We start from the raw sequence: 12193 nt of genomic DNA on the forward strand, positions 1-12193 counted from the left end.
AATTCCTAAAGTTGTGGTATTCTTTTTGAATCACCCTGTATACTACTTTTCTGATCACTTGTATATGAATCCTCTAAAATTACAAAATTTCACTTCATGTTTGATTACTTTGGTTTACATATGTTGAACAATGTTTATAAACAAGGGCAAAGCAAAATTACTTGTCTAAATGTCCACATTGCATTTTATCTTGAACTATTGTATATCTATTTGTAAATGCAGACACAGGTAACCAGTGCAACACAATATTTACTTAGCTAACACAGGAATTTGCCTGCAGGGGAACAGCAAACATTGGAAATTAAAATTGTAGAGCAGCTACAAGTTGCATGGTAACTATTTATTTATTTTAACACTTTCACTCAACCAACATGAGCATCTTCATAACTGTGGAAACACATTTCATTACACTACTATACAACAAAATAAATTCACAGATTGAATTTCAACGTACTAATTTATGTTACATAGCAAAAGGCCACACATTAAAAATTTTGGGTTGTTTAGTGCCACCGTCCTGCATAAAATGGAATAAGTTGGTTGTGTACAGTTAACATAAACTCTCTGGTCATGTCCATTCTAAGATTAAATGTCAAGACATACCAGCTCTCATCGAGCAAGTTAAAACCTTATCAATATGTGTGTTGGTTGAAATCACCTTGTGAAGCTGATTGTGAAACACAGTAATACAAAAACACTAAAAAAACTTAACTATAACAAATATCCACTGCCTTTTGAGTATTCACAGGTACAAGGCTAAAATACTATACCTGCCTGTTAAAATAATTATGAAAATAAATAGCAAAATTACAAATTAAAATTATAATTGTCATTTTCGTGGGTGTTGATACATGTTATGTATGTTACAAGTCATTAAGACTATTAAAATTAACTTATATTAGTGTAGATGAAATGCACTATTCGGACATGACAATATGATTCCTCTCACATCTATATATGGAGAGGACAGTATTTACAACATATGTATTTATTTACAATGTACATATTTTGGTGCACATGAATTTGTGTTTACTCATGATAACAAATTTCAAACTGCATGAAACTTGCATGACAAAACCAGACAACTATTACGAAGACCATACATGTTGGTTCTTGGTGACATAAGGATAATAGTTGCCACTTGATGTTTTTCATTAATTTATCTATTTATTGCGCAATCATACACACTTAGTTGTATTTAGTTCTCTATGATTTTAATGAGCTTTTACAAATATGACATACATAAGTGAATGTCTGAAGGAAAACAGTCGATTTTAATAACCAGCTGTGAATCTTCAAAATGTGTTCATACCCATGGCTGCAGTGACTCCTTACCATGTTTGACATCGACAGAGCCAACATGAATGGCTTTCCTGATTGTTATCTGGTTTAAATACAAAAGTTCTATGCAATTTGAAATTTATTATATTCAAGAGGATACACAAATAAGTATATCTACCAAATATATACATTGTAAATAAACATGTACTTTGCAAATACCTTTTTCTCCATATACTGCACTCTTAATCTGTAGACGTAAGAAGAATCATGTCTCAATGGTATATTAAATCCATGTCAGTATAGGTTACTTTTGATGGCATTAATAACTTATTATGTACATGACATATGTATATTAATGCCCATAAAAGTGGCAATTATAATTTTAATTTGAATTAATAACCAGATGTGGTATTTTAGACTTGTATGTGTGAACATGTAGCTGTTTGCTATTTAATGTAAGTTATCTCATTGTAAGTCAAATTTGTGATTTTAATTTTTTTCCATGGTGGTGTAACACAATGTATTTCCACAATTCTGAAGGTGCTTGTATTGGTCGAGAGAGAAATGTAAAAACAAAGAAAAAGTACATGCAACTTGCAGCTCCTCTACAATTTTAACAATATCGTTTCTTACTTTTATTTATTTATTATTGATATTATCATTATTATTGTTGTTGTTGTTGTTTTACAGTGGGTCTGATGCTTGTATCACGTGATCGGCTGCCAGGTAGCAATCTTTTGATGTGGTTGCTCTTCACAATAGGAACAGGGCTTCTTACCAGCCTCTACATGATGGAGTGGTTCGCTCGACGCCACTGCCCTCAATTTATTGTTAGTATCGGGTATCTGACTACAGGTTTAAACTAATATTATAATCTAATGTATTTATTTTAGTTAAAGACTAATCTTTGTGCGATCCTTTTTGGAACATTTATGAGGAGCTTAAACACAATGCTAGAATCCTATGCTGTAACACTCTGCACAAAAAATTAGAAAGACAAGGAGTACAAGGAGTAGCACATAGCTGGTTGTGTTCATACCTAAAAAAACTGCAGGCAGAAGGTATCACTCTAGTATGAATTCAACACTAAGAATAAAACAAGAGGCAATCCTTCCTTTCTAGCTAATTACCAATAAAAGATGGCATACTGCAGGGTTCAGTCTTAGATCCACTACTCTTCTTGATTTAAGTGGACAACTTCATTGAACATATGAGTACCCAAAAAACTGTTCTATTTGTCAATAACACCAGCACATTGTTTACTGGATCCAGACCAGTAACCTTGCACTCAACAGCATAATGTTCTGTGAAAAGACTTTGAGTGGCTCACCAAAATACAAACTCACTATAAATACTGAAAAACCTGTGGGTTTTATTTCCTCCATCGAATCAGATATCTATTCAAGCATGAGTAAAAAAAGATGATTCCTTAGAAAATGAAAGTGTCCCAAAATGTTTGGGTTTTTGGGTTCAGCAAGATTTAAAGTAGGACACATATAAATAACTTGTCTACACTCATGCATGATCTATTTTCTAAGACTATTGAAGTAAGAAAAAGCAAAACAACAGTACAGCAGGCATACTACGTGCAGTTCCAATTGCTGCTTTGATATGCGATCATTTCATGAGGATAATCAACACACAGTGTAAACGTTTTCAGAATGCAAACAGGAGCTCTAAGAATAATTTGTACCCTTAGAAAAATAGGCCCGTAAATCTCATTTTTCTGAGCCTGGTGTTCTGAATGTTTAAATTTATTCATTTATGAAACTATCTCACTCACTAGACTACCTCTTGAAAACAGGCAAACTACAGAACAAAACTGCACACAACTGTTGTACTAGAGGGCAATAAAATAAACATAAAAATTATCACAGAACAACAGACTATCAGAGGAGCATAATTAACATTGGTGTAATATTACATGATAAGATAACACAGGATACAAAAATTGTTATGTATCCAGTATTTAAAATTAAACTAAAGGCATTATTATAAATTTATGGGGTTGGAGGCTGCAGACAGCTTAGAATATAGCAGAAACATGTAGTCACACATTTTATATTCTTATTATAGTTAGTGAGGGCATTTTTTGAAGAACTAGCAGCACCATCTTCACCGCACATATCACAAAGTTATCCCTGACATAACACTTTTTGAATTCTCAAATCAGTGTTACACCTGTTATTATCTGTAGAAGTAAGCAGTATTTTTATGGTTTTAGTGTTTTTAGTGAAAATTTCTGAAAAGAAGACTGTACAATGAAGAATATATTATGAATGTATTCATGTTTATTGAAAGATGATGATGTCCAACTGCCAGGGGGAGTTGTTTGTCATAATGAACTCACTAATGATTCACTGTGGCCTGCACATGTGGAACAGCAGCTCACCCATTGTTGAAAAATAAATGAAAAGAGTTTGCTGTCAGAAAAAATTCTTTAAATCACATGAAAAGGGCTCTACTGAGATCTTTCAGCAGGAAAATAAGAAAGTTATTGAAGCATCAGACAAAATTTCTCTCTTAATAGCAAAAAACCTTGTACTATTGGTGAGATGTTATATAAATCTTCCATTCTTATAGCAACCAGAATGGGTTTTGGGGAAGATAGTCACTGAAAAATTGACAGGACACTTTTCAAACAGTGTGTAATGAAGGATCAAAGAAATGGCCCTGCATATAAAAGTACAGCTAGTTAAAAGACTGAAAAGTCTCCATTCTTTTGCCTTGCAGTGTGGAGACTCTACTGATATAGCTCAACATTCTCATTTAATAGTATACTGTTGATTTATGGATGAGACAGAAATAATGGAACCGTTACAGTTTTCTAAAAACTAGGAAATATCATCAAGTATGTCTAATGTATTTCCTACTGGAAAAATCCTAGTCTATTGGCTCTCACTGTATGATTCACACAAGGGCTCTCTTATAAAGCTAAAACACCTAAGAAACTGAACACTGCACTGAAAGTGACCATCAGTTTAATTAATAAAATTAAATGCTGTGAATACTCCTTTTTTTCTGAATCCTATGTAATGACCTACATGCTGAACAGCAGTCTTTAATCTTTCAAAAGGCAATATGCTTAGCATGCTGCATGAATTTAAATCAGATGTGGAACTACTTATTTTTAGAGAGAGGAAAGCAGAGCTTTATTGTTCATTCACTGATGACACCTTTAGATTTTCGCTAGTATACCTTGCAGACCTCTTTGAAATCCACAGAAATCTGCATTTGCAGTTACAAGATAAAAATACCACAATAATGGTTGCCAATGATGCCATAGACAGAACTATGGAAGTATCACCTGGATGCTTTTATTACTACCTTCTCATGACTCCCTCAATTCAGTGAACTTCCAGATAGGCAAGAAACTGGCAGTGCAAGTTAGCAACATCACCCTTCACAATTGATGTGCATGACGTTCCTGATGTAATGTACAAGGATGCATTTGAACTGAATTGTGTTGTGGATGAACTTAGGATATTTCATATAGGAAACAAACGTTATAGGTCCGTTTGGAGAACCAATATGTAATGAAAATTACTAAGAGATTTTGCCACTTACAGCAATTTAAAAATCACAAATTTACTTTTTAAGAGAACAAGTATACTTGGGCCAGCAGAGGACTTAGATCAATAATTGACTGCATCTTAGTAAATGATAAGCTAGCGGGCCAAGTAGGGGATACAAGAATTTATAAAGGAGAAGGTCAGTTCTTACTAATCTCCAGAATAGATTTTTTTACAAAATGGAAGAAAATAACTAAACAAATAACAAACCAACAAGATCAAAGTGTTTATAAGGTATACTTGCTTGAAGAGGGCAGTAGTAGACGCCTGTACCAAAGAAGATCAAATGAAGAACTAGCAAACTTACGAACTAAAGACGATATAGAAGAAGAATGGCAAACTCTGAAGAATGCTGTTTGCAGAGTAGCAGGAGAAGCTCTCGGTAAAAAGAATAGAATACAGAAAGGAAAAGGCCTAAAAATTTGGAATTAGGATATAATGAAAGCTGTCAGATAAAAACAGGTTGAATCTATAAAACACGTAATCAACCCCACTATTGAGAACAAACAATACTATGAGGAGAAAAGAAGTAATGCTAAATGTGTAGTAAGGAAAGCACATCAGGAGCACTGGGATAAGTTTATTTCAAATATCAAACATGATTTCCAAGGAAGACAACAAATGGCATAAAAGGTTTTAAAAAACTTAAACACAACAGAAAGAGAGAAGATACGAATAAAAAGTATTGAGGAAGAAAGCAGATAAATCATTACAGCGAATTGTGGTATGATCATAGAGCACAAGAAACTGAAATTGAACAACTGGACGAGAAAGGATTAAATGATATACAGTCTGACGTATTAACATCTACACTAACATCACTTAAGAACATAAAAGCCACAGAAAAAGACAGCATTAATGCTGAATTATTAAAATATGGAGGAATGATGCTCCACCTATGACGCTACATCTCTTCAGCGAATGTTGGAAGAAGAAGAAGAGTATTCCCAAAGACTGGAAAACAGTTAGAGTAATAACAATTTTTAAAAAAGGAGATAAAAGCCTGTGCAGTAATTACAGAGGAATAACTTTACTGGACTTGGCATACAATGCGTATGACAAGATTTTAATTACAAGACTTAAAAACACAGCAGAAGCAGTACTGCATGAGGAAGAAATGGGTTTTAGGAAAGGATGCTTCACAATAGATGCAGTTTTTATTCTACAGCAAATAATAGAAAAATTGAGAGAGTATAATAAAGAAACACACATTGGTTTTAATGACTTTAAAAAAAGCTTTTAACAATGTCAATAGACAGAAACTTTGGGAAATAATGACGAATCACGGATACCCAAAACATCTAGTAAATGCAATAAAAAGTTCAAATCATGACACAGGTATCACTCTAGATCTCAATGGTAAAACAGTTAATGAGGTACCAACTAACAAAGGAGTACAACAAGGCTGCTGCATCTCTCCAACTTTGTTAAACATCTACATTAATGAAATAATACATATATGGAAATCAGAATTACAGAAGGGCATTTACCTAGACAATAACATTCTTTTAAATAATTTACTATATACTGATGATACATTGATCCTAGCAGATAAGGAAGATGACCTACAGAAAGGAATCTACTTGCTAAAACAAATAAGTGCAAAATTTAATACGGAAATTTCAAAAGAAAAAACTAAGACAATGGCCTTCATAGAGAAAGAACCAATCAGAACCAAAATAGTGATAGACCAGAAGATTTTAGAACAAGTTAACCGTTTCAGTTACCTTGGATGTGAAATGACATTTGGGTACAGCAGAGATATTGAAATTAAGCTTAGTAATTTCAGTTGGGTATGTGGAACAATCATCAGGAACCTAAAACACTTAACCAGGAAAGACACTCAAATTAAATTTTACAAAACTGTTGCAGTTCCCACACTGCTCTGTGGGAGTGAGACATGGGTGATTACCAAGAAGCAAGAAAGCCAGAATCAGGCACAAGAAATGAAATTCCTTAGAGGTGTTAGAGGCTGCACAAGAGAAGACAGGCTAAGAAATCAAGATATTAGAGAAGAACTGCAAATCTTTAGCCCCAGTGATAAAATTCTGGATTACAGAAGAAAATGGAACGAACATCTACAAAGAAACTTCCCTTAAAGGCAAGAAATTATGTTCCATGGGAGAAGAGACAGAGGAAGACCACGACAGAGACAGGTACCATAACAGGCAATTCCTGCCTAATACCGGAAGAGAAGATGATGAGATGATTAACTTAGTAACTATATAGTAAGAACACAACCCTTTTAGGAATAGTGATCTTGTTCCTTTAATATCTAAAAGCTGACTCATAGCAACAACAAAAACTTCATAGAGTAAAAGTATGGAAAATAAAAGAAACTCTTAGGAGCAAAGAAATTCAAGTTAGATGTGAAAACCATTGTTCAAGTGAAAACAATATCATTGGGTATTTAAATAAGACACGTGGTTGCAAAGGTATAACTGTTTGGAAACAACTGGACTAAACAGTGTTGATACAATCAAACTGGTGTGCAGACTTTCAGCTTTCCATGTGTCTGGTATGATTGCTGCACCACAGCTTACGTGTTTTCTTGTAGCATATTTAGCATGGGTGACCTTTGTTGAAAAACTTGACATTACAGTGCTCCCCATAGATAGAAGTTAGGAGGATTTAGGTTTGTAAAAGACAATAGGTATTCAATAACACCTCTCCAACTAACCCACCAATCAGGTAGAGGGTCATACAAGTATGTCCCAACATCTCAATGGTAATGAGATAAAATGTAATCTTGTTGTAGGTAATAATCTCTTATGTTCATAGAACTTTTTAATATCAGGGAGTTATTGAGGTCTAAAATATATCAGAGGCATCTGTTGAGTTAAAGTACTTTCAAGGAAGACCAGATCAATCCAATCACATGATGACTAACCACACATCGGTTCTTCGCAGGTCTATCTCTTAGCATCAACAAATGGATTCACGGAACCTACAGTCTGTGACTGTTATGGCACCTTTTACTTTTATTTAACTTCTTACGACCAAATAAACTTCTTAATCTTGAAAATAGCCTACATGCCTTCAAACAACTCGCTACTGAAGCCTTTTGTTTAGGTTATCCTCACTGATAGCATCTAGTAACATTCAAGTAAGTACTTCCACTGTTCAACCTTCAGAGTGTTCTGTAAACTTGAATCACTTATTCCACTTTAATGTGCACACCGAGTCCCAAATTTTTTCAATGACCTCATGAAATATCACATCACCATAGAACTGAGATATCAATTGTCGCTGTTCGTGATTACCAAGATCTTTACAATATGCCCATAATGAACAGTACCATGTCTTCAAACTACCACAAATGCAAGAACTTATCCAAATTATTTTAGTCATTGTTCCTACACTTCTTTAATATAAACACACTTCGAGCATAACTTCAATACAATTTTGCACCAATTGAAGGAAAACCTCCTCTCAACCATCCTCGTTCAGCCGTCTTCTGTTTGTACCATGCATGCTGAGTATGTATTCTGGGACAATAATATACTACAGTACTGTGTACAAATCTTAAATATGTTTAATTTTGTTCCAAAGATACTTTCTGTAAAAGAGTACATTTGTTTGGATCCTCTCACATTACACCTGAGCTGGGACAGCTGTCAATGTTGTGAAACTACATCGTGATGACATTTATATTGTCATTAGCAGGAGATCTCAGCTTCATCCACACTTACACTCACTCTCTTACATGGTACTTCAGTTTTCACAAACATTCATACAAAAATCATAGCTGCCAAACTTGCATTGTGTTAATGGTTTTTGTTTTGCAGGATTCTACATGGGACTTCTTTGTGCCAAGGTCATGGTTCTGCTCTCCACTCACATCTGAATAACAACAACTTGTGTACCATAAGTTAAGCAGGACTTCACTTTGAAGATTGCTCTCAAAAGTTGTGGATACTCAAGAGAACTAACTTTCAAGAATAGAACTAACTATTAAAATATGTCAGTGCACCAGAATAAATTATTTTTATAGTGTATATATACAGACATTTTAATTGTGTTCTAGTAAGTCCATTTTGTTACAGTATTCATAGTTTGTTGCAATGTTAACTCTGTGAAGAATGTGACTGTGAAAGTTGTACTTCTGTATGTGATATACTTTTGCACTTCTGTGGTGTGAAATGTTTCTATGTATATGGCATTTGTAACGTTCTTATTTTGGTTTTTTTACTTATCAACCAGCATCCTCATGCTACATTTTAGCATCCCCTCCCCCAAGCCCCTTATGTTGCTTTTAATGTACAAACACTGAAGGTACTGTGTAATAATACAATAAGTACTGATGACCATGAAAGTACAGAATAAGTCTCTTAATGAGTTTCTGTACATAAGTAAATGACAGAATTTTGTCTTAATTGTAAATGTGTTAAGTTGTTTGACTTTTAGAGAAGTACACAAAAGTAACACAAGTATATATTTGTTACAAAACTGTACATCATCGTAAGTCATAAGTGACTCCACACCACATTAAAGATTCCTTTTCTAAGAAATGCAGCAAATACTGTCATCTGTCCAACTGCTGTGTTACACAGCTGTAATACTGGAGGACATCTGAGTTAGTGTCTTGTTGACGTTCTCTTACAAGGTAGTTGTTGAAGCAGAGAGGATACAATCATAATACGTGATTCTTAATTACGTCTTCCATATCAGTTGGTTCATTTAACTTAAGATTAACAAAGCTGTCACATCCCGTGGATTTTTGTTTCGTGGCCTGACGTCTATCGCCTGTCTTCATAAGTTTGGCAAAAGAAGATGCCTTATGCCTTCCCCCAGTCTGAGCCCATGGTGGCCCTCATACCAGAGTAAGACTCATGATTAGTACCTCGCAGTCACACCACCACCACCTACAAACTTACTCAGCCAACATCATACCCACTTTCAGTCACAGCTGGCTCCACAGTTGCTTTGCTTTGGTGTGTCCACACTCTTATTCTACTTCCTCAACAAAAATACCTGCTCAGCAACTTGAATCCTAGAACCTCTTGTGTAATATGCATTTTCTAGATACAATACTACCCATTTGCTTCTGGTATGCTACAAGTGAGATTCACTGCAGTGGGATCAGAAACAATTTCACAGCTGACACAAGGCCACTCAGGTTCATGATCATTTTGACTTATGAATCCCTATCATCCATGTCTGACAGCATTATTTTGGGCACCTATTTCAGTTCATCTAATCTGTGGGTATATAACGTCTACCAGTCACTTTGAAGGCTCCATATTACCTGTTACAATAGGAGACAGCAATGTCATAGTTGGCATTACAACAGAAGAAATTTGGGTAGTTCTTCACATTCCCAGTGGATAAGGCTGTCAGATAAAATGATAACTCTGTCATGGTGTAGGATTTTAGTCCCAATAACATCAATATCATTTAGTTTAGTCGGTATGTGTGTAGACAATCGATTTAGTAAACACTTGAACATGTCAAAGGATGGAAAACATGTAACAATGTTTTTGAGAAGGAAAGTTGCCACTCACCATATAGAAGAGGTGCGCACACACACACACTCACACACACACACACACACACACACACACACACACACACACACACACACATTCACACAAATGCAAATCACACACATGACTGCAGTCTCAAGCAACAGAAACCACACTGCCAGTGTGCTATAACGATTTGAAAGTACAATATCACTGCTACCAGTCATTAGGTTGCATTGTCGTCAATCCAAGAGCTGCCAGTAGATGGGTCTGCCACACCATGAACAGAATAGCTTACATCACAGAACAATTTTGTTAAATGGAATATAAATGTTTTTGACACTGAAATCAATACACGGTGCAGGTGGCAGTTGTCATAGTATTGTAATTACGTGAGTTATGTTGTGTTAATTGATTACTGATTTTCTTTCATTAAATATTTTGTATAGAGAATGGTGGATACTACTCCTTATCAGAATTTGTTGCAAAGAGGCAATCTTTGTTAGACATTAATCAACATGTTACGATTAATTATTTATGTAATAGGAATTTGTTTAGGAAGTGAACTGGTCTAGACGTTCTGTGCAGTGCATAGTATTTGTACATAAATGTAAATGTGATATATTCTACCTAGCTTTGCATTAATAAGAAAAGGACACAAAAACATAAGCTTTTTTCTTGTTTGAATAAAATATACAGATATTAATGATATTTATATTATTATAACTGGAAATAATTCAGAGATTAGTTATATTTATTACCTTATAAATGGTTTGGTGCCTCAGAATTGTGTATACAGCAAATACTACTAAAAGACTGTGTGATCACTAAGCATGAGCAAATTACCAGGGGAACGTATGATAGTAGTGCAACATTTGATCAAGAGTTCTGCTGGCATATGATATGCTCAATCACCAATATCAAACAATGGAAAATCCAGTATGGAATGTAACAATATTACAGAAGGAAAGTTGCTACTCACCATATAGTGGAGATACTGAATTGCTATAGGCACAACAAAAAGATTCACACAATTACAGCTTTTGGCCATTAAGGCCTTTGTCAGCAACACACACACACACACACACACACACACACACACACACACACGAAAACAAAAACGCAACTTGCACACACGTCTGCACTTTCAGACAACTGAAATCACTAATATGATTTGCAGTCTGCTCAGTAACATTCTCTCATTCTCTATAGGCATATGTCCATACGAAGTTTTTTGTTTCAAATGAGAATTCGTGTAACATCCCTAAATGGTGACTGTTCCTCCTGAAAGACTCTGTATTATGTAGTAAATATGGTTCTGAAATTAATACTGCGTTATTTAAGCCAAAAAATTCGTAATCTGCAAGGTCTTTTGTTTTTACATAGATAAACGGCTTACTTATCAACTTGAAAAATAATGGAAATAACTGAACAAGTTTGACAGGAGAACGTTTCCTTTATAGAATCATAAGGTGTTACAACTACAGGTCGGTGACTTTTTGCATCTTGGTGGAACTCAGAATTAGGAAAATACTAGATTTTCTTGAACTCCATTACTTGTGTTGGCTTCAGACTTTACTTTGGTACAAATTATATTACTTTTTGTGTATGTTAAGTAGCAATAATTGTAATGATATGAAATTGTGCAATTTATGGCCACTAAGCCTGAGCTGCATTCACACACAGGCTCTGCAAGAGGTCATATACAGACTGATTTATATTCTGATGCTCACTTTGTATCTTCTCATTATATATTTTTTTTAAACCTACAATCTCAATAGAGTGAACCTACCGTTAGCTGAAAAATACTTCACATACTTACATGTGAGTTTTCTCATACTGAACATAGTTGAAAAGCTGAATGGTGCTAATATT

General features: G+C 34.7%; 1 protein-coding gene across 2 annotated transcripts in view; it reads left to right on the top strand.

Moving 5' to 3' along the window:
- The window catches only part of LOC124595121 (sterol O-acyltransferase 2-like), a 298068-nt gene extending 287099 nt beyond the window's left edge, over positions 1–10969 (top strand). For both annotated transcript variants that reach the window (XM_047133717.1, XM_047133718.1), the window contains 2 exons: positions 1972–2111; positions 8642–10969. In XM_047133717.1, the coding sequence (XP_046989673.1) occupies positions 1972–2111; positions 8642–8704 (203 nt within the window). In that variant the 3' untranslated portion in view covers positions 8705–10969. The remainder of the gene's footprint in view (positions 1–1971; positions 2112–8641) is intronic.
- The last annotated feature ends 1224 nt before the right edge of the window (positions 10970–12193 follow it).

Source organism: Schistocerca americana, chromosome 2 (genome assembly GCF_021461395.2).
Source record: "Schistocerca americana isolate TAMUIC-IGC-003095 chromosome 2, iqSchAmer2.1, whole genome shotgun sequence".
Lineage (NCBI taxonomy): Eukaryota > Metazoa > Arthropoda > Insecta > Orthoptera > Acrididae > Schistocerca > Schistocerca americana.